This window comes from Pelodiscus sinensis, chromosome 1 (assembly GCF_049634645.1).
Source record: "Pelodiscus sinensis isolate JC-2024 chromosome 1, ASM4963464v1, whole genome shotgun sequence".
NCBI classification, from domain to species: Eukaryota; Metazoa; Chordata; order Testudines; family Trionychidae; genus Pelodiscus; species Pelodiscus sinensis.
Window position 1 is genome coordinate 141,869,737 of NC_134711.1, and position 19,294 is coordinate 141,889,030.

The 19,294-nt window shown below is 45.6% G+C and overlaps 1 protein-coding gene across 6 annotated transcripts in view; it reads right to left on the reverse strand.

The window, feature by feature from the left end:
- The window catches only part of STXBP5L (syntaxin binding protein 5L), a 456,584-nt gene that overhangs the window by 139,705 nt on the left and 297,585 nt on the right, over positions 1-19,294 (reverse strand). For all 6 annotated transcript variants that reach the window (XM_075905178.1, XM_075905171.1, XM_075905165.1 and 3 more), the window contains one exon: positions 10,433-10,516. In XM_075905178.1, coding sequence (XP_075761293.1) covers positions 10,433-10,516 — 84 coding nt within the window. The remainder of the gene's footprint in view (positions 1-10,432; positions 10,517-19,294) is intronic.

Sequence of the window (19,294 nt, forward strand, 5' to 3'; positions counted from 1 at the left end):
CACCCCTGTGCTGCACCATGGGTGTGCTGTGGAGGGAGAGGCACTGTGACTTGTTGGCACAGGACAGGGTGTGGGGGTGCAGGAGTCAGGGTAGTGGATGGGGTAACCAGTGGCTGCTCTTTGGAGCCAGCCCAGGGTGGTGGGGGATGCATACCCGGCTGGTGGTTGCTCCCCAGTTCTGGGGTTCTTGGTGCCTGCCTGTGGTCATTCTGGAGTATAACTGTCCCTGCTATCAGAGCCCTCCCTTTCTTCTTGATGAGAAACAGCTGGATTCCAGGCACATCCGATTGTCCTGGCACAACCAAATCCTTACCTTGCTTTTAAGTTATGATAAGAGGAAGCAGCATACCACATTTGGTGGCCCTAGCTCTTACCGTTTAGAATTCACAGACATATGGACAGACATAGACAGACACACAAACTCTCTCAAATATATAGTAGATTATTTCAATTATACTTATATGTATTAATTGATGCTCAAAGTATTGGGGTGTTTTTCTCCAATCTGAAATTAATTAAATTTCTTACGTAGTTGTCTGAGCAAAAGTATCTGTTATTGGTAATAAATACACTTGCACTCCTTTCACATACTTGTAATTTTGCTCTATGTTCATCAATTTAGCGGCATACAAAATTATCTTCCTATTTTGTCAAACTAAATTCTTAAAATTAAGTAAAATTCATTTTGCTTCAATGTGTGGGCTATATCATTTTAAAAATAAGTTAAAATATCTAGTAACTGATGGATGACTAATTCAATGGAACAGGATGACATTTTCAACTGTGCCACTTCGTACAAGTTGAAAACATTCTGGAAAGATGCGATAAGGAAAAGCCAAATGTGTATGAGAAAGATTAAATAGATAGACAGCAGAAAGAGTAAATGAGTGCACAGAAAGAAAGAAGCCAAGTATGTTGCTTGAATTATGAGAGAATGGCTATATAGAGCAAGGGTGTGAAAATGGAGTGACAACAAAAGGATGCAGTTTGGAAGTGAGATGGCAAAGAAAAGATGAAAGTTAACGTGTACAATACTAGGGGGAAAAAAAGGAACAATCAGAACCAACATACAACTGAATCTGACAATGTGAGAATATGCCATATCAATTCAATTAGCAGAAAAAGGAAATATAGCATATAATTTCTGCTTAGAAAATAATTAAAAGCTAAAGAAGCCAGGAAAAAAAACCTCAAAGAGCAAGTGACCTCCAGAAAGGAGAAACCTGCAGAAATTACTTATTCTTCACAAGCATCTTGTATGAGTCACTATCAGAAACCAGACTAGAATACATCAAGTTAGTAACCCAATTCCTATGCTCTTGATGCATTTTCTATACTGGCAAGCTTTGTCGAGGAAAAATGCCTTTTGTTGACAAAACTGCATACGTATTCACATTGCAATGTGAATTTTAGCAGGAAATATACCCATTTTCATCAACAAAAATCTCCTAGTTCCACAAGGGACTTTTTTCTTTTTCCCTCCTTGTGTTGTCAATGAACATGCAGTACAGACATGTCAAGGCATTTTGTTGCTGAGTCTGGCCTCCAGGAAGTAGCCCACAATTTCCAAGCAGCTGCTTTGGTCAGCAATTTGAACTCCACTGCCCTGCAGTCAGGTGACCAACTACCCGCCCCATCCCCTTGCAAGTCTGTTTTCTGTGTGAGTTCATTGGAGAGGATAGCGACTGTCTGGTTTCATCCACATGGTATTTGATGCAATGCATAAGATACATCATGCAGGGCTGATTTTACAAATCTTGGTGCCCTATGAAGTATAAGCACTTGGACATCTGTACCCCAGCGGCTGGCTCAGTGTGCAGTGATCTCATGCTATCTTCCCGCGTGCCCATGCCTGGCCATTGCACCAAATGCTGCCACTGCCTAGACTGTCATGGAGCTGTTGGATCTGATCAGCATATGAGGACAGAAGTTTGTTCAGTCCCAGCTCAGCTTGACCTGTAGGGACTGAGACACATACAGGCACAATTCTCAATCCTTGCGTGAAAAGGGAATGAGCAGGACGTGCTGCAGTACAGGACAAAGATTAAAGAACTCAGAGAAGCCTATTAGAAGGTCTGTGAAGTGAACTGATGCTCCGGTGCTTCATCAAAGACCCAGCGCTTCTATAAGAAGCTGCATGTAATCCTTGACAGAGACCCCACCTCTGCTGCCAAGAACCCCATGGGTACTTTGGAAAGCACAGAGGCAGTACATGGCAGGACCTAACCCAGAGGATGAAATAGTAGATAACAAGTTGAGATAGACAAGAACCAGGGGCTCCCTCTGAGGTAGCCAAGTATGTCTGGCAGCCAGGAACTGTTCTCCAATGGTCTGAGACATAGCTAGTTTGAGCAACCACTTTCCAGGGACCAGGAAGTAGGGGATGAGATACAGCATAAGTGGCTGTGGCTTGGGGATTGCAGGTCTGAGGACATGGAAGTGTGGGAGGCTGGTTTTGTTCCTGTGAGTTGCACGTACCCCTGTGTAGCTAATTGATATGGCTGAGCAGATTGTTGTTGCTCACTGTGATCCTAATGGAACCTTGCAGAGAAGCTACAAAAACGTTTCAAGAGGGACCTGTGCATTTTCTGCCGCAGATTCTATGGCAGTGCAGCTTTGTCCTTTTCCCCTACTGTAGGACAATAGCTCTACCATTAATCAATCACTTGTGCAGGAACTAAAGTGGAACATACAGAACTAGGCAAAAGTCACAAGCCTGTACAAAGATGTGCCCTGGTTTCCTTGCTTACCCTGAGCAGGGAGAGGTCTGCCAGAGTGCTACACTCCTGTGGAGAAGTGTGGCATAATTAGAACCATATATCTGCAAAGGGAATTTTCTACTCACGACTAGAATTTCTTTTGTCCTTATGCACAACCACCAGCCACCCACACCATAGTTATGGTGCTTGCTGAGATCAGTTCCTTGAAAGAATCAGCGGAAAAGTAAGTGGAAATATTGGAAAAGGGGTTTGTAAATGAAATTTTACAGTTTAGGACTTTATGTTAACAGACTCCTTTTTGAGTACTGTGAACAGCAGAGACCTTGACAGCTCCACCAGAGACTGCATCAGGGAGGTTGCAACAGAACCCTAAAAGAAAACAAGTTACTTGTTGCTGTAACTGGTATTGTTCAAGGTGTATGTGCTTGCCACATGCACCAGTGCTGGAAGATTTTCCCTTAGAAATATCCATAGGAGGTGCCACTTCAGGTGCCCACTAGAGCACCTCTGGCCTCCCTCTACTCTCAGTTCCTTCTTCCTAGAAACCCCCCAATGCTAAGGAAGGAGGGTGGGATATTGAATGGACAGAAGCAACAGATCTCGAAGCACACCAGTTACAGAAACAGGTAACTGCTTGCTCATGTCCATTCAACTAGATTACTGCAATCAGAATCCCTGGAAGTGGGAGAAGTTCACAGTCATACGGATTGCTACACAGCTCTCCCAAAGGCTGCATCCTCTTGGGCTTGTTGCATCATGGCTCAGTGCATAGTGAAGCTTTGCAAATCTTCTGGATAGGAAGATTGGCGAGGAAGGCCACAGAGGAGACTTGCACTCTAGTTGAGTGGGCCCTGACAAGTGGGGGCGGCTGTGCATCTGTCAGCTGATAGCATGTCTGAATGTATGACATTATGCATTTGGAGATTCTTTGTGTGGATACTGGAAGCTCCTTCATCCTCTCAGCGTATGCACCAAAGAGCTGAGACAACTTACGGAATGGCTTTTTTCTATCAATGCAGAAAGCAAGAGCTTTGCGAATATACAAGGCATGCACAGCTGCCTCTCTTTGTTAGTTGTAGGAGGTTTCGGGGAGAAGACCAGGAAGATGATGTCCTGACTCATGTGGAAGGCTGAGACCACCTAGGGTAGGAAGCCGGAGTGTGGTCGCAGCTGGACTTTGTCTTTAAAGAAGACAGAGTACAGGGGCTCCGAAGTCAAGGCATGTAGCTTGGAGATCTTCCTAACCATGCAATCACCAACAGGAAGGCTGCTTTCCAACACTGACTCAGAAGAGAACACATGATCTTGGGCTCAAAGGCTGGTCCAGTAAGCCTGGAGAGGACCAAATTAAGACTTCATAGGGTAACAAGACTGTACATGTAGGAAGAGCTGCTCAAGACCCCTCAGGAACCTGACTGTCATGTAAAAACATGGACTGGCTTTGTATTAGCGGATGGAAGGCATAGATTCCTGCCAGATGTACTCTGATGGATGCAAGCACCAGGCCCTCCTCCTTTAAATAGAGAAGATAATCAAAGATGGTTTGAATAGGAGCCTTTCCAAGGAAGAAACCTCTCTGCTTGGCCCATACCAAAAACCTACTCCACTTGGTCATGAGCATCTGCCTAGTTGATCGCTTATGGCTTCCCAAGAGAACCTGCTGAACTGCAGCCAAGCATGACTGTTCCTCTGCATTCAGCCATGAAGCAACTATGCCATAAGGTGGAGCGATGCCAGGTCTGGGTGGAGCAGCCAGTCGTGGTCCTGAGAGAACAGGTCTGGGTTGAGACGTAAGGGCTATGGAGGAAGCACACAAGACTCAGAGTAACAAACCAGTGCTGGTGGGGCCACGCCAGCATGATAAGAATGACCTTGGCTCTGTCATGCTTGACATTCACCAGGACCTTGGCGATGAGGAAAATTGGAGGAAATGCATAAAACACAGTCCAATGAACTGGACAAGGTAGAAAGAACTAATGCTGAGATGAGCAAGTTCCAAGCATTGTCACTAGTGGCAAGAACAGGGGTGGGCAAAAAATCAAACCCACGGACTGGATCTGGTCTGCCAAGCATTTCTCTCTGGCCCACCCAGATGATTAGCAGAGTATGCATACTTACTGTGGGCAGCATGTGTTCCGCTGGTCCTCTCCCCAACCTTGCTCTATCCAGCAGCCAAACTACTCCTTGCTAGCCATGCAGAGTGGGAGAGGTGAAGGGCAGGGCTTAAGTCAGGGTGTCCCCCTGCCCTTATACACATATCCTGGAGCGCAGGAGTCAGAGAGGTAGCAGAGATGCTCCAATCTAAAGCATGGATGGTAAGTGACTTAGAGGAGTGCCTGTCTTAAGAGGCAGTGCATGGTTTCTAAGATTTCAGTTCTCACTTCTCCACATCTCTGCAGAGCACGGGGTGTGGGGAGACAACAGAGCAGGACAGCTTTCCCAGTCTTAAAAATAATGTGTGTAGGTTCTCTCAGAAACTTACCCAGCAGCAGCTAGCACACACTCTCTGTGTCACTGTCACACACACTCTTCCAGTCTCTGTGCCCCACACACACAGTCACTGTCACACACATGGCCACACTCTCAATCTGTGTCACAAACTCTGCCTCTCACACACGGTGTCTCTTTCACATGCATACACTCTTTCTCTCTCTCTCTCAGTAGACCACAACCCCATCTCTTCCACCTGAGGCCCCACCCCTCCAGGAGGCCCGAAGCCAGCCCATTCCATGTACCAAAATTCAAGAAGTGGTCCCCCTGTGAAAACTATTGTCCACCCCAGGCAAGAAGGAGCTGAGGATGGAGGAGGGGGCAGAGATGCCCTATATAGTATGGCATGTGCATGCCACTACCTACAGGAACTGCCAAGGGAAAACCTTCCAGCACTGATATACATCGTGAGAGCACACACCTACATTGAATGGACACGAGCAAGCACTTGAACAGGGAGGATTTGGTTTGCAAAGTGCTAAACTCATCAGCATGTGAGTGCAGACATTGGGAACAATGCTTGCAAAAGAAGCTGTGGAACTACAAGGATAACGAGGCCTTTGCCAGGCAGGCCACAGAACACATGGATGGGATGTCAGAGGAACTGATGGAGACCCTCAAGTTTCTAGTCAAACAAAACAGTGAAAATTCTGTGCCCAAGAACCATCCGTCTACAGTATCACATACCTTTCCAAACCACCCCACACTGATATCAGTGAAGAGTCCATGGTGACCCACAAGCACTTGCAGCACCATTGAGAAGTAGCCCTTCCTGTTGATATACTCTGCAGCACATGAGCTGGTGCTAAAATCAGAATGTGTACCATCTATTTTCCTTCCCCATAGTTGGAAAATCCCATGTCTGCAAATCCAGTCACTGTTTTATAGACATTTCCCAGAGTCACGGTTCTCCATAGTAGATCACAATCTATTGGCCTGAAAACTTGCAGCAGTACAGGACCAATATAGGCTTTCTAATTCCAAACTGTTATGCAACTGACTGGTAGCAATCGTCAGTTGTCCGCTTCCACAAAACAATGGTCACAAGCTTCTTAACTGAGAAGGCAGCTCTCGTTCTGGTGTTCTTCTGCAGCAGGTTGGGAGCTAGCTCTGCATGCAGCTCCAGGAAGTTGCTTTAGAATCACAGAACACTAGAAACGGAAGGGACCTCGAGAGGTTATTGAGTCCAGTCCTCTTCCCTCATGGCAGGACCCAGTACCGTCTAGACCATCCCTGCTCGATGTCTATCTAACCTGCTCTTACATATTTCTAGAGATGGAGATTCCACAACCTCCCTCAGCAACTTATACCTGTTTCTAACCACCTGACAGTTAGGAAGTTTTTCCTAATGTCCAACCTAAACCTCCCTTGCTGCAGTTTAAGCCCATTGCTTCTTGTCCTAACCTCAGAGGCCAAGGAGGACAATTTGCCTCCCTTTTCCTTGTGACACCCTTTTAGATACCTGAAAACCACTATCATGTCCCCTCTCAGTCGTCTCCTTCCCAAACTCAATAAGCCCAATTCTTTCAGTCTTCTTTCAGAGGTCATGTTGTTAAGACCTTTAATCATTCTTGTTGCCCTTCTCTGGATCTTCTCCAATTTCTCCGCATCTTTCTTGAAATGTGGTGCCCAGAACTGGACACAATACTCCAACTGAGGCCTAATCAGTGCAGAGTAGAGCAGAAGAATGGCTTCTCAGGTCTTGCTCACAACACTCCTGTTAATGCATCCCAGAATCATGTTTGCTTTTTTTGCAACAGCTTCACACTGTTGACTCATATTTAGCTTGTGGTCCATGATGACTCCTAGATCCCATTCTGTAGTACTCCTTCTACCTAGACTGTATGTGTGACACCCTTTGTTCATTCCTAAGTGGGGTACTTTGCATTTGTCCTTATTAAATTTCACTCTATTTACCTCAGACCATTTCTCCAGTTTGTCTAGATCATTTTGAATTATGACGCTGTCCTCCAAAGCAGTTGCAACTCCTCCCAGCTTTGTATAATTTGCAAATTTAATAAGCATACTCTCTATGCCAATATCTAAATCGTTGTTGAAGATATTGAAAAGAACTGGTCCCAAAACAGACCCCTGCAGAATCCCACTTGTTATGTCCTTCCAGCAGGATTGTGAACTGTTATCTACTCTGAGAACGGTTATGCAGCCAGTTATGCACCCACCTTATAGTAAACCCATCTAAGTTGTATTTGCCTAGTCTATTGATAAGAAGATCATGCGAGACTGTATTAAATGCCATGCTAAAGTCTAGGTATACCACATCCACCACTTCTTCCTTATCCACCAGACTCATTATTCTATCAAAGAAATCTATCTGATTGGTCTGACATGATTTGTTCTTTACAAATCCATGCTGGCTGTTACCTAGCACCTTATCTTCCAGGTGTTTGTATAGGAATTCCTTAATTACTTGCTCCATTATCTTTCCGGGCACAGAAGTTAAACTGACTGGTCTGTAGTTTCCTGGGTTGTTCTTATTTCCCTTTTCATAGATGGGTACGATATTTGTCCTTTTCCAGTCTTCTGGAATCTCTTCCATCTTCTATGATTTTTCAAAGATGATAGCTAAAGGCTCAGATACCTCCTCTATCAGATCCTTGAGTATACTAGGATGCATTTCATCAGGCCCCAGTGACTTGCAGACATGTAACTTTTCTAAGTGATTTTTAACTTCTTTTTTTATTTTATCTTCTAAACCTACCCCATTCCCACTAGTATTCACTGTGTTAGGCATTTCTTCATCATCAGACTTCTCGGTTAAGATTGAAACAAAGAAGTCATTAAGCATCTTTGCCCTTTCCAAGTTTCCTGTTATTGTTTCTCCCTCCTCACTGAGTAATAGGACTAATCTGTCTTTAGTCTTCCTCTTGCTTCTAATATATTTATAGAAAGTCTTCTTGTTTCCCTTTATGTCTGTAGCTAATTTGAGCTCGTTTTGTGCCTTTGCCTTTCTAATCTTGCCCCTGCATATCTGTATTGTTTGCTTATATTCATCTTTGGTAATTTGTCCTAGTTTCCACTTTTTATATGACTCTCGCCATGCTTTTTTAATCTTTCCTATGCAGCGGAATAGCTTGCTTTTGGGTCCTTAATAATGTCCCTTTGAAAAACTACAGACTCTTTTCAGTTGTTTTGCACTTGTGTCTTGCTTCCTAATGAACCTTACCTACCTAATGTTCTGTAGCCACTGCTCTTCATCGCACATCTTCATGATGATGCAATCCCACCACTTAGTGCTAGTTTCTCTAGTCTAAAAACACCAACCTACCTTGGATGGCTGCTTTGTGACTGCCAAATGCAATGACAGATTGCTGCTGTCCATATTGGACACTCTGTCAGGCTCCTCCCAGTCTTCTTCCTCTGTCAGTGATTGTAAGATGATCTCTGCTGCCATGCATGAGGTTCTCATGACACTTAACAGTGCATGCAAGAGAAGTGCGGGATCCATTCTCTCTCTGCCAATGCCAGAAATATACAGCAGAGAGTGGCAGCTGGAAAAAATGGTGTGCAAGGATGCCAGAAGTCCATGAGCAAAGCAGTGCCTGACTGGAGGTTCTGCACAGCCCCTAGATGCCCCACACACTGTTCTGTGTTTCCACAACACTTAGCAACAGATGGTGTTGCTAGGCACTGTGGGATATATACCCACCGTGCATTGCTCCCAGTGTTGACGGGGGAGCTAAAAATGTGAACACTAGCTAACAAGAGGGAACATGTATGAACACGCTTTGATGCTGTAGATTTCTGTGTGTCAGCATTAGTTTCCTTGACAAAACTTGGTAGTGTAGACATAGCCTCGCTGGATTTTGTGAAGCTACACTATTAATGAGCCTTGACAGAAAAATGATCCAGCTATTTTCACCACGGGAATCTATTTTTTCTAACATACCTCATGCACGAAGAGCCTTTTTTGTTGGTTTGTTTTGGGGTTTCTTTGAGTTTAGCAAAACCTAGATGGCTTGTCATGCTAATAAAACCTCATTGAATTGAGCTGAATTGATACAGAGTGCTAATCTGCAAATGGAATGTTCATTTGCATACAATTCTTCTGTCCATCAAAAGGGAGCACAGACTCCTCACCCACCTCTGTCTATTAACCCAGAAGACACCGAACTATTACCTATGTGCCAACAGGTAGATGGCTCACAAGCTAATCCACTATCCCTCCCTTCAGGGAACAATAATTTTAGATCTTGGGGGATGTCTATCAATCTCATACTAATGAATACAAGACCCAGGGATAAGAATCCTGCCCAGACAATTTTTAGAGATGGGAACCATCTCTTTAGGTCTGTAGGTATTCTTCATACATTCATAAAAGAAGGGGAGGAGGAGTGAAAAATACAGAGTTCCTGCCTGGATCTTCTCCCAGAAATCCTCCTTTATTTCTTTCTGTTATGCATGAGCTATATTTATGCGTGTCTGAACTGGGTTATTCAGGAAGATTGGTAAGATGAGGGCTGTTTTTGCTAAGTTCTGTGTATATCTATGAAACATTTCATGAATAATTTGACAAAGAATTCTGTGGAACACAAGAACTGAATCTTCATCTGATTTTCCAATTTAGTTACAAATCACAAGTAACAGTGGTCTAGTAGGTTCGTGACAATACAACACACTGAAAACAACTGCTACTCAGAGTCTCTGTATAATATATAAAATCTATTAAAGAACATGGTTTTGATATTAACTGATGAAGTAGAAATATACAATAATGACAACAATGCAGTGTTATCAGACTGTTGCACTCACAGCTGAAACTTTACTTAGGCAAAAATGTAGATTTGACAAAACCAAAAAATTCTCATCAGTCATACTAAATTGACCCAAAACTGTTCTTAATTTTTTAAATTTATATTGAACCCAACCTCCCTTCCCAATTATTCACAGAATTCTTCTTTTAACTCACGCATATGTGGTGTGGTGCTCTGTCCCCCAGTAGTAGGTAGGCCACGCAGAAGTTGATGAGCCTGCACCAGCACTGCTTTAGGAAAGTTCGATCTTTTAACTCAAGGGACACATGTACTCAGATTCAGAGACCCCAGGTTTTGATATCAGCTACCAATAGGACATGGATTGAAATAGGAGTGTGGTATTTCACATTTCCAAAACAAACTGTGCCTTTCAGATATATTTTATGCCTTTTAAAACACTCAACATACTACTGAAATGTCATTTACTCTGGATGAATGGGAACTGCTTACCTCATCGTAGTAGACTCTCAAGTCTGCTCTTTTCGATTTCAAGTCCCAGAGTACTACCGTCCCATTTTCATAGCCTATTAATAGCTAGGGAGAAAAATAAACATGATTATCTTCTCAACACTAAAATGCATTTAAAATATTTAAGCTCTCTAAGGTTTTGTATTTTTCCCTACAATAAAGTTTCTAGCCCTCTTCCATGCACAGAGACCAGAAAATAATTTCAGTTTTGGTAGAAATAATTATTCACCAGACAGAAAAGTCTTCTTTTAGTTAGAGAACAAGATTGAGTATGGACAGTAAGAACAGTTAAAATTAAGTGCATTAGAATTATTTGGTAGAAATGTAGTGTACAAAGCCACATTTCTGAATATAACAATGACATTTTCATAGTCAATGAACACAACAGTAGGAAAATCAGAGTGGCATATTGGATTGTGATGACCTTTGTAAGGTTCTCTGAAAACTCTGATCATCCTCGGGAAGTTTACCTGGAAGTCGATGACCTGGATAAAGGTTGCCTGGCCATAAATTTAGGTACAGCACTCAATACACATACCAAAATATTCTTCAGCAGGAGTAAAGTCAACAGAACCATGGCTCTCTTTCAAGTAAAGTAATATTTTAAAAATTCTTGGTTAAAGCAAGAGCATAATGAAGAAAATCTTTCCCCAATCATAACTTAAGATAGATAAGATGCCACACACAATTCACTGTTATTCTTGCCAGCAAGTTAAGGGAAGGTGGATTGGTAAGATGGATAGAAAGATGGCTAGAAGGCTGGGCCCAGCGGGTAGTGATCAACGGCTCGATGTCAGGATGGCGGTCAGTTTCTAGCGGAGTGCCCCAAGGTTCGGTTCTAGGACCGGTTTTGTTCAATATCTTTATTAATGACCTGGATGAGGGGATGGATTGCACCCTCAGCAAGTTTGCAGGTGACACTAAGCTGGGGGGAGAGGTAGACACGCTTAAGGGCAGAGATAGGGTCCAGAGTGACTTAGACAAATTGGAGGATTAGGCCACAAGAAATCTGATGAGGTTCAACAAGGACAAGTGTAGAGTCCTGCACCTGGGACTGAAGAATCCCAAGCATAGTTACAAGCTGGGGACCAACTAGTTAAGTAGTAGTTCTGCAGAAAAGGACCTGGGGGTTACAGTGGATGAGAAGCTGGATATGAGTCAACAGTGTGCCCTTGTAGCCAAGAAGGCTAATGGCATATTAGGTTGCATTAAGAGGAGCATCGCCAGCAGATGCAGAGAAGTCATTATTCCCCTTTATTCGGCTTTGGTGAGGCCACATCTCGAGTATTGTGTCCAGTTCTGGGCCCCCCACTACAAAAATGATGTGGACGCATTGGAGAGGGTCCAGCGGAGGGCAACCAAAATGATTAGGGGGCTGGAGCATATGACTTATGAGGAGAGGCTGAGGGAGTTGGGTCTGTTTAGTCTGCAGAAGCAAAGAGTGAGGGGGGATTTGATAGCAGCCTTCAACTTCCTGAAGGGAGGTTCCAAAGAGGATGGAGAGAGGATGTTCTCAGTAGTGACAGATGGCAGAACAAGGAGCAATGGTCTCAAGTTGTGGTGGGAGAGGTCCAGGTTGGATATTAGGAAAAACTATTTCATTAGGAGGGTGGTGAAGCACTGGAATGGGTTACCTAGGGAAGCAGTGGAGTCTCCATCCCTAGAAGTGTTTAAGTCTCCGCTTGACAAAGCCCTGGCTGGGTTGATTTAGTTGGAATTGGTCCTGCCTAGAGCAGGGGGCTGGACTAGATGACCTTCTGAGGTCTCTTCCAGTTCTATGGTTCTATGATTCCATGTGACAGCCAATAATCTGTCACTATGTAACATGGTAGCATGACTACATAGAGTCATTACAGCAAGACTATTCATTCAAGATATTATGACAAGAAAAGAGAAAAAGGTTAGTTTGATGTTGTACGTATGAATGCAATTTTAAAAACCAGTGTTCTGTGATGCACTTCATTCACAAAGAAGAAACAGTGGGAACACCTGGCATCTTTACACAGCAAACTATTTTGGGTACTCTGTGAATTTTGATACATTGAAATGTTCGTATGTTTTGGGATTTTATAATTTCTTATTTTCAGTGTTTTACAAGAATACATTCTTTTCAGTTACTTGTAAGCATGACTCTGAATTTTCTAGTTTTCTAATAATTATCATAGATTTAAGGTCAGAAGGGACCATTATGATAATTTAATCTGATCTCCAACATAACACAGGCCACAAACCAAGGACTGAGGAGTGTTTTCCAACATAGGTTGTAGAGTGTCAATGATGTGCTGAAGGGGTTTAAGCTGGGGGCTGTAGATGATGACCAGTGATGTTCTCTTATTTTCCTTGTTGAGCCTGTCTTCAAGTAGGTAACTTCTAGGTACTTGTCTGGCTCTTTCAAACTGTTTCCTCAATTCCTGGATATTAATCCCTGCAGGGCAACATGAACTAAAGAACCTGAAAGTTCCCAGGTGACTCCAGTTGTCTGGGTCCGTGTGACGGGGCCCCGCAACCCGGCTCTAAAAACTCCCATGGCAAAAGCCCTATTCAGGCGGCAGGGGAGCGCACACCGGCATTGTGCCGGGTGTACTCGCACTGCGGAACAGCTGACCACCTCAGGGGTGGTGGCGGCGGCACAGACGCTGTGGGAGGGACGGAGTCAGCTGGTGACGTCAGGAGCACGTCACCCTCCGGCGCTGGGCGCGGCAGGAGTTTTAAACACCGCCCCGGGCGGAAGATGGGAAGGGGCATGTGGAAGAAGGCAAGCGGCGGGGGAATTGGAGCCTTCGCCCTGAGGACGGCGGGCGGGGTAAGCCCCCCGTTTGGCTGCGGAATGTAGGATGTCGCGGACCACCGTGGAGCAACGGGGTCTGGAAAGTCGCCCAGGAGAGATGAGCGGCTGGCCCACGGAGGGTCGAGTAAGCCAACAGCAGGGAAAGAGGGGGACAGCCCGGGGAGGGGCCATATAAAATCCCCTCACTTGGGCAGGTTTCGGGAGGACTCCCCTGTCAACCGGACCCGGACCGAAGCCGGTCCGCATCCTCTAGGGCCCTGGGTTGGGGCCCGGGAGTGAGGGTGGGCCTGGGCCCCCCCTCTCCTCCCTACCCTGCACCCCCACTCAGAGTAACTGAGAAAGGATGTATCCCCGGAAGGGGTAAAGCCCAGGCTGTGTGGGCACTGTTGGAGGGCAGTGACCTGAATCGAATAGTATCACCGTCAGCAGAGCGAATTCCCCAAAGTCGATGACGAGCGACGCTGTGGGGGCTGACGGAATCCCTACAAGATGGTGGAGGATGCGGGCGTTAACCGACTCCCTCCCCCGGAGTAAAAGGGGGAGCGCTATCCTCAGAGAGGGAAAACGCCCGTAGGGGCAGCGTTAGAGTAGATTCCCTAGAGAGTTTTTGGTTTAGATTTGTGGGGGGGCCTAATTTATTGTTTGTGTAGTCACATTTGCAGTAGGCGGACCTTCCCCCCCCTAGTTGGGAGTGAGGCAGACATTGCAGGCACCGGCAAGATGGAACTGGCCCAGATGCTGGAGTGGCTAACTCAGGCCCAGAGACAGAACCAGCAGCAACAGACTCTCTTGATACAACAGCTCTCAGCGCAGCACCAGGAGCAGCAGAGGCAACTGGTGAGGGAGTTATCATAGCAGTTCCAGAGCCAGCAGGAACAGTGAGTGCGCCAGTACGGGACCATGCCGCGAATGGCAAGGACGACGGAGATGGCAGCCCATGGTTGACAGTCCGCCTGACCAAAATAGGACCTATGGATGACCCAGAGGCGTATCTAACCACTTTTGAGCGGGTGGCGACAGCAGCACGCTGGCCAGAAGACCATTGGGCCACGATCTTAGCCCCATACAGGCCCAGCTAGCCTACCGCAGCCTGAGCGCCCGGGAGTCTTTACATTATTATAAAGTAAAAGAAGCCATATTGGACCAGATGGGCATCACCCCAGAGACATATCGGCAAAAGTTCAGGCAGGAACGCTACACCACTGGGACGAGACCTCGGGTGGTGGCACAAAGATTGAAGGAAACAGGGTGGCACTGGCTCGATCCCGACCAACGCACTGGGGTACAAATTGCCGAGATGGTGGTGCTCGAACAATTTCTAAATATCCTCCCCAGTGGAGGGCAGCGCTGGGTGGTCGACGAGGCGGTCGACCTGATGAACGACTATGAAGCTGCAGAGACGGCAGAAGGAACGAGTAGACCAGGTAGGACCAAACACCCCCGGTCCTAGTGACCAAAGGGGAGCCCTGAGAGGGACCGAAGCCGAGTAGGAGGTCGAGGGGAGGGAAGGAGGTTAGCCCCGGCATGGACAATGCCATTGAAGGGCACTCCGCAAGAAAAGCCGCCCACCCTAGGTGAAGGTGGAAAGGCTCTGAGTAAACAGGGACCGTCTAAGGGGGCCTGTTATAGGTGCGGGCAGGAAGGCCATTTTCAAAAGGACTGCCCGTACATGGACTGCACCTATGCGCAGGCCCTGACGGGAGAGAGGGACCTCAACAAGGGGAAAGGAGGCCAAATCCTGAGACAGGTCCAGATTGGGGACCACCGAGTGCTAGCCCTTGTAGACTCCGGCTATAGCCAAACTATATTAAGGGCAGAGCTGGTCGAAGAGGGAGGCCCGAGGGGGCCGCCCGTATGAGTGCAGTGCATACATGGGGACGTGCACCAATACACCACCACCTGGGTCCAAATAACTGACGACGACCAAGTGAGTTGGTGTTATGTGTTGGTAGCCCCGAGATTGGTATATTCTGTTCTACTGGGGCGAGATTGGAGTGGCTTTCGGAGGGCCATGGGTGAATGGCAACACCAAGGTACTCTTCCGACCCGGGAAGGGTTGCTTGGGGGACCGGGCAAGCAGGCCGAGCGGCCAGACAGCATCCTTACAAATACGGACAGAAACCCGGGAACCAACCCCCCACAGGGGGAGGGGGAGGACCAGGACATCTACTCACCCCTCGGCGTCTGGGGGGGGGGACTTCCTCCGAGAACAAAGGGAGGGCTTGGCACTATAGCGTGCCTCAGCTGATGCCAGGGATGTGAACGATCTGGTTACCGAGGAGGAAGGAAAGCACAAAGGCCCCCGCTTCGAGGTATGCCAAGACCGCCTGTACCGGGTCACAGAGGGGGAGGAAGAGGGTGGCTCAGTGCGTCAGTTATTGGTCCCCCGGAGATACTGCCCCCAGCTTTTAGAGCTGGCACATGCCAACCCGTGGGCGGGACATTTGGGATACGAGAAGACCCTGCAGCGAGTGTTGCAGAGGTTCTATTGGCCAGGAATATATATAGAGAGGTGAAGGACTTCTGCAGCTCGTGCCCCGAGTGTCAACGGGCAGGACCAAAAGGGGTGCCAAAAGCCGCTCTAATCCTTCTTCCAGTAATAGAAGTCCCTTTTGAAAGGATTGCCATGGACTTGGTGGGCCCCCTAGAAAGAACGAAGGCGGGGCACCAATATATATATTAGTGGTAATCGATTATGCCACAAGGTACCCCGAGGCAGTACCGTTACGAACCACCACCACACCGAACCTGGCAGCAGAGTTGATAAAGATTTTTGCCAGGGTGGGGGTACCCAAGGAGGTCCTGACGGATCAGGGCACAAACGTTACATCCAAACTGATGGGAGAGCTGTGCCGACTCTTGCAAATAAAGAGCCTGAAAACCTCAGTGTACCATTCCCATTTTCACTCGTACCTGATGTTCCTTCCAAGTTTTGTGGAAACAAGTTATTTAATATTTGCGGATGTCTTCAATTCTCAAAACTTGGGTTAGATCATTTAACCCAATGCCGTAAGTCTGAGAGGCATTTTGCAAATTAAAATCATTCTCAGGTGCCAATTTAATTTGATGATATCCAAATACCAAATCAAAACTAGTATATTAGTTTGCTCCTGACATTTTATCTAGGGTATCTGTTGTGTGGAGAAGTGGGTAACTATCTTGTACAGTCTGTGAATTATTTCCTGTGGTCAATGTATTTCCTCAAGTCTTCAATGTGCTTTCACCTATAAGTAAACTGCAGCCATCTTTTATCCTTTTGGATATAACTGCACTATGATCTGGCTTCACCACAACGTTACCCCATGCCACTAGCATCTGTGATCCTATAGGTATGATAAAGATGCCTAAGGCCCCCAAAATTGCCCTCTAGTGTCCACACCTCCTCCAACCCACTTCCAGCAGGAGTGTCTGAATATTGTCCTGGGACAAGAGTGTTCTACGTACACACAAATATTTTTGTGATTTCCTTAGATGAAATCCACACCCAATACAATAGCACTCAATGCACTGGTCACCATAACAAAAGTCCATTCAGCAAGCAGACAACTAAAGTTCAGTGCATAAATTCTTCTATTATTAAGAACATAATATTGGCCATACTGGGTCAGACCAAAGATCCATCTAGCTCACTATCCTGTCTGCCAACAGTGGCCAATACCGATGCTCTAGAGGGAGGGATCACAAACAGGTAATCCTCACATGGTCCCTCCCCTATCTCCCACTTTCAGAGAAACAGAGGCTAGGGACACCATTCCTTACCCATCGTGGCTAATAACCATTGATGGACCTAACCTTCATGAATCTATCTAGCTCTTTTTTGAACCCTGTTAAAGTTCTAGCTCTATTGGCTATGGATGATCATTAATAATCACCAGTTAACCTCCTGCAGTACAAATTTTCTTCTTAGCACTGAATGGTCATCATTGCCATCACTTGTACTGCTGAATCTGACCCATTCAATGCAGCTTACAGGGTTGATTCTGCTACCTGCCACCATCATTCACAAGTGCCTGCTACTCCTTCTTGGCATTATGTAGTAACTTGTCCATAAATTTTTACATTGTGTCCCAATCAGAAAAAGTTTAATAAATGAAAACAGTTGGACAGCATGCAGTTCTGAAATGCAAATCTCAGCATGAATAAACCTTTCCTCAAATAAATCCAGTGTGTTTGCTTCTTTATTTTTGGAAGTAGCCTTAGACTGGCCTTGTATTCCCTTATCATTTACAGCCATCAATACCAACATTCCGACAGCTGAATGTGAATAAAAATACTTCTGACTCTGGGAGGAAACTTGGTATCTTCTTCCATTCTTTTGGGAGTGGGTGGCAAGAGGAAGGAGTTTGCCAAAGGATTCTAAGATGACTTCATTAATGGGATAAAATCTTTCAGGAGGTCCTGCAGTAAGTAAAACATCCACTATTTATGTGGATTGAATTAAACTATTTCCACATGTATACTTGGGGAGCTTGGGACCTCATAAGCTCCAGTTATGTCTTGTTATCCTCAAGAACCAGGGAGCATGATTCAGAAACAGGAGAATATGAAGAAGTGGTGACAGCATAGTATCAACCTATTTTGATACATACAGAACTTCCCTGCCAGATGGGCCATGTATTAGAGTTGTAAGTTCCATCACTTTCTTGGTACTGGGATCAGTACCAGGTAGAAAATGGTGCCTTGATGGATACCTAGTGGTATGGGATCTAGAAGATTAATACTGAAGGTCTGGAGGGACAGACTAAGGCAGTGGTTCTCAAACTTCTTGGGCTCCGGAGCCCTTTACATGCATAAAAATTTATGCGGCGCCCCAGCAGTCACTGATTGTATGTGTTGTACTTATGTGGAGCCCCAACAGTCCACTGATTGTATGTGTTGTACCTATCGATGTTTCCAGTCTGTCAACCTCGGGGAGCCCCTGGAGATGTCTTGCGGAGCACAGTTTGAGAAACACTGCACTAAGGAATCAAAAAAAAAAAAATTGGTGAATATGGAACCACAGCTAAAACACAAAGCATATTTGTCATTGGACCAGCTCCTGAGAGACTGCCAGTTCTGTGAGCTCAGTCTGCACAAGGATGAATGAAGGGAAATGTCAGATCTTTTGTAATGGGATCTCAATGTGTAAGACCTCACTTCCAAGTCCAACAAGAAGTACAGTCTGAAGGCCAAGACGGGATAGTACTGGGTGGTATAGCAGAAAGCTATCACCTGAATCATTGAGAAATAGGCGGTATGGGGGAATCATTGGTTGCTTTCCTGATGATGGTACAAATCATCTACCTAGCTGAAACAGAGTTTTTGGCTACTGTTGTTATTCAAAACTGATGGTGCTGAATGTGCTGGTGCCAAGGTACTGAAGCTTGCATCATTGGAAGGCAGGAACCTCAATATCTTGTAGCAACAGTGTGTCTGGTATTGATAGGGAAAGGAGATCCCTAATCACTACACATGCCTTAAACATCTTCCATACTGAGAAGGTGGGATGCACTGAAGTGTACACCGAAGATGAAGTAGATGTTGCAAGAAGGTCCCAGCAATGGAGTTGATCTTGACAGTACTGAAGATTGTACAGAGTTAATGACTGTATGTTCCAAGATGCAGAATGTATTCAATCTATACCCAAGATTGCCTAGCCAATGTTGTGTTCTAGCCTTAGTGCCCACCTTCATTTCAAGAGACTCCATTGGAGGCCTTGCTGTCATGAATGATAGGGACTTCTTCTGACTAGAAGAGCACAAGGCACCTGATTTTTTTTCTGACATTTCTATGGTACTGGAAAAAAGAAAATGTTGGCTTCTCTCTGGCTCCCTGTGATGAGGGGATATGGCCAAGTTTGGCAATGCACTCCTCAAAAGAGTAGAGTCTAAACCCAGCATAATGAGTGGCTGCGTTCCCAGTGGGGTGTAGAGCAGCTTCCATCTGGAGCCCTATGTTCCTACACTTAGTTCTGGCCTTAAATTCTCTGCAGATAGGGCACCTATGCCTAAAGAGTCTCTCTCACAAACACTTTAAATAACATGAGTGAGGATTGTTGACTAGAATAGACTTACAGG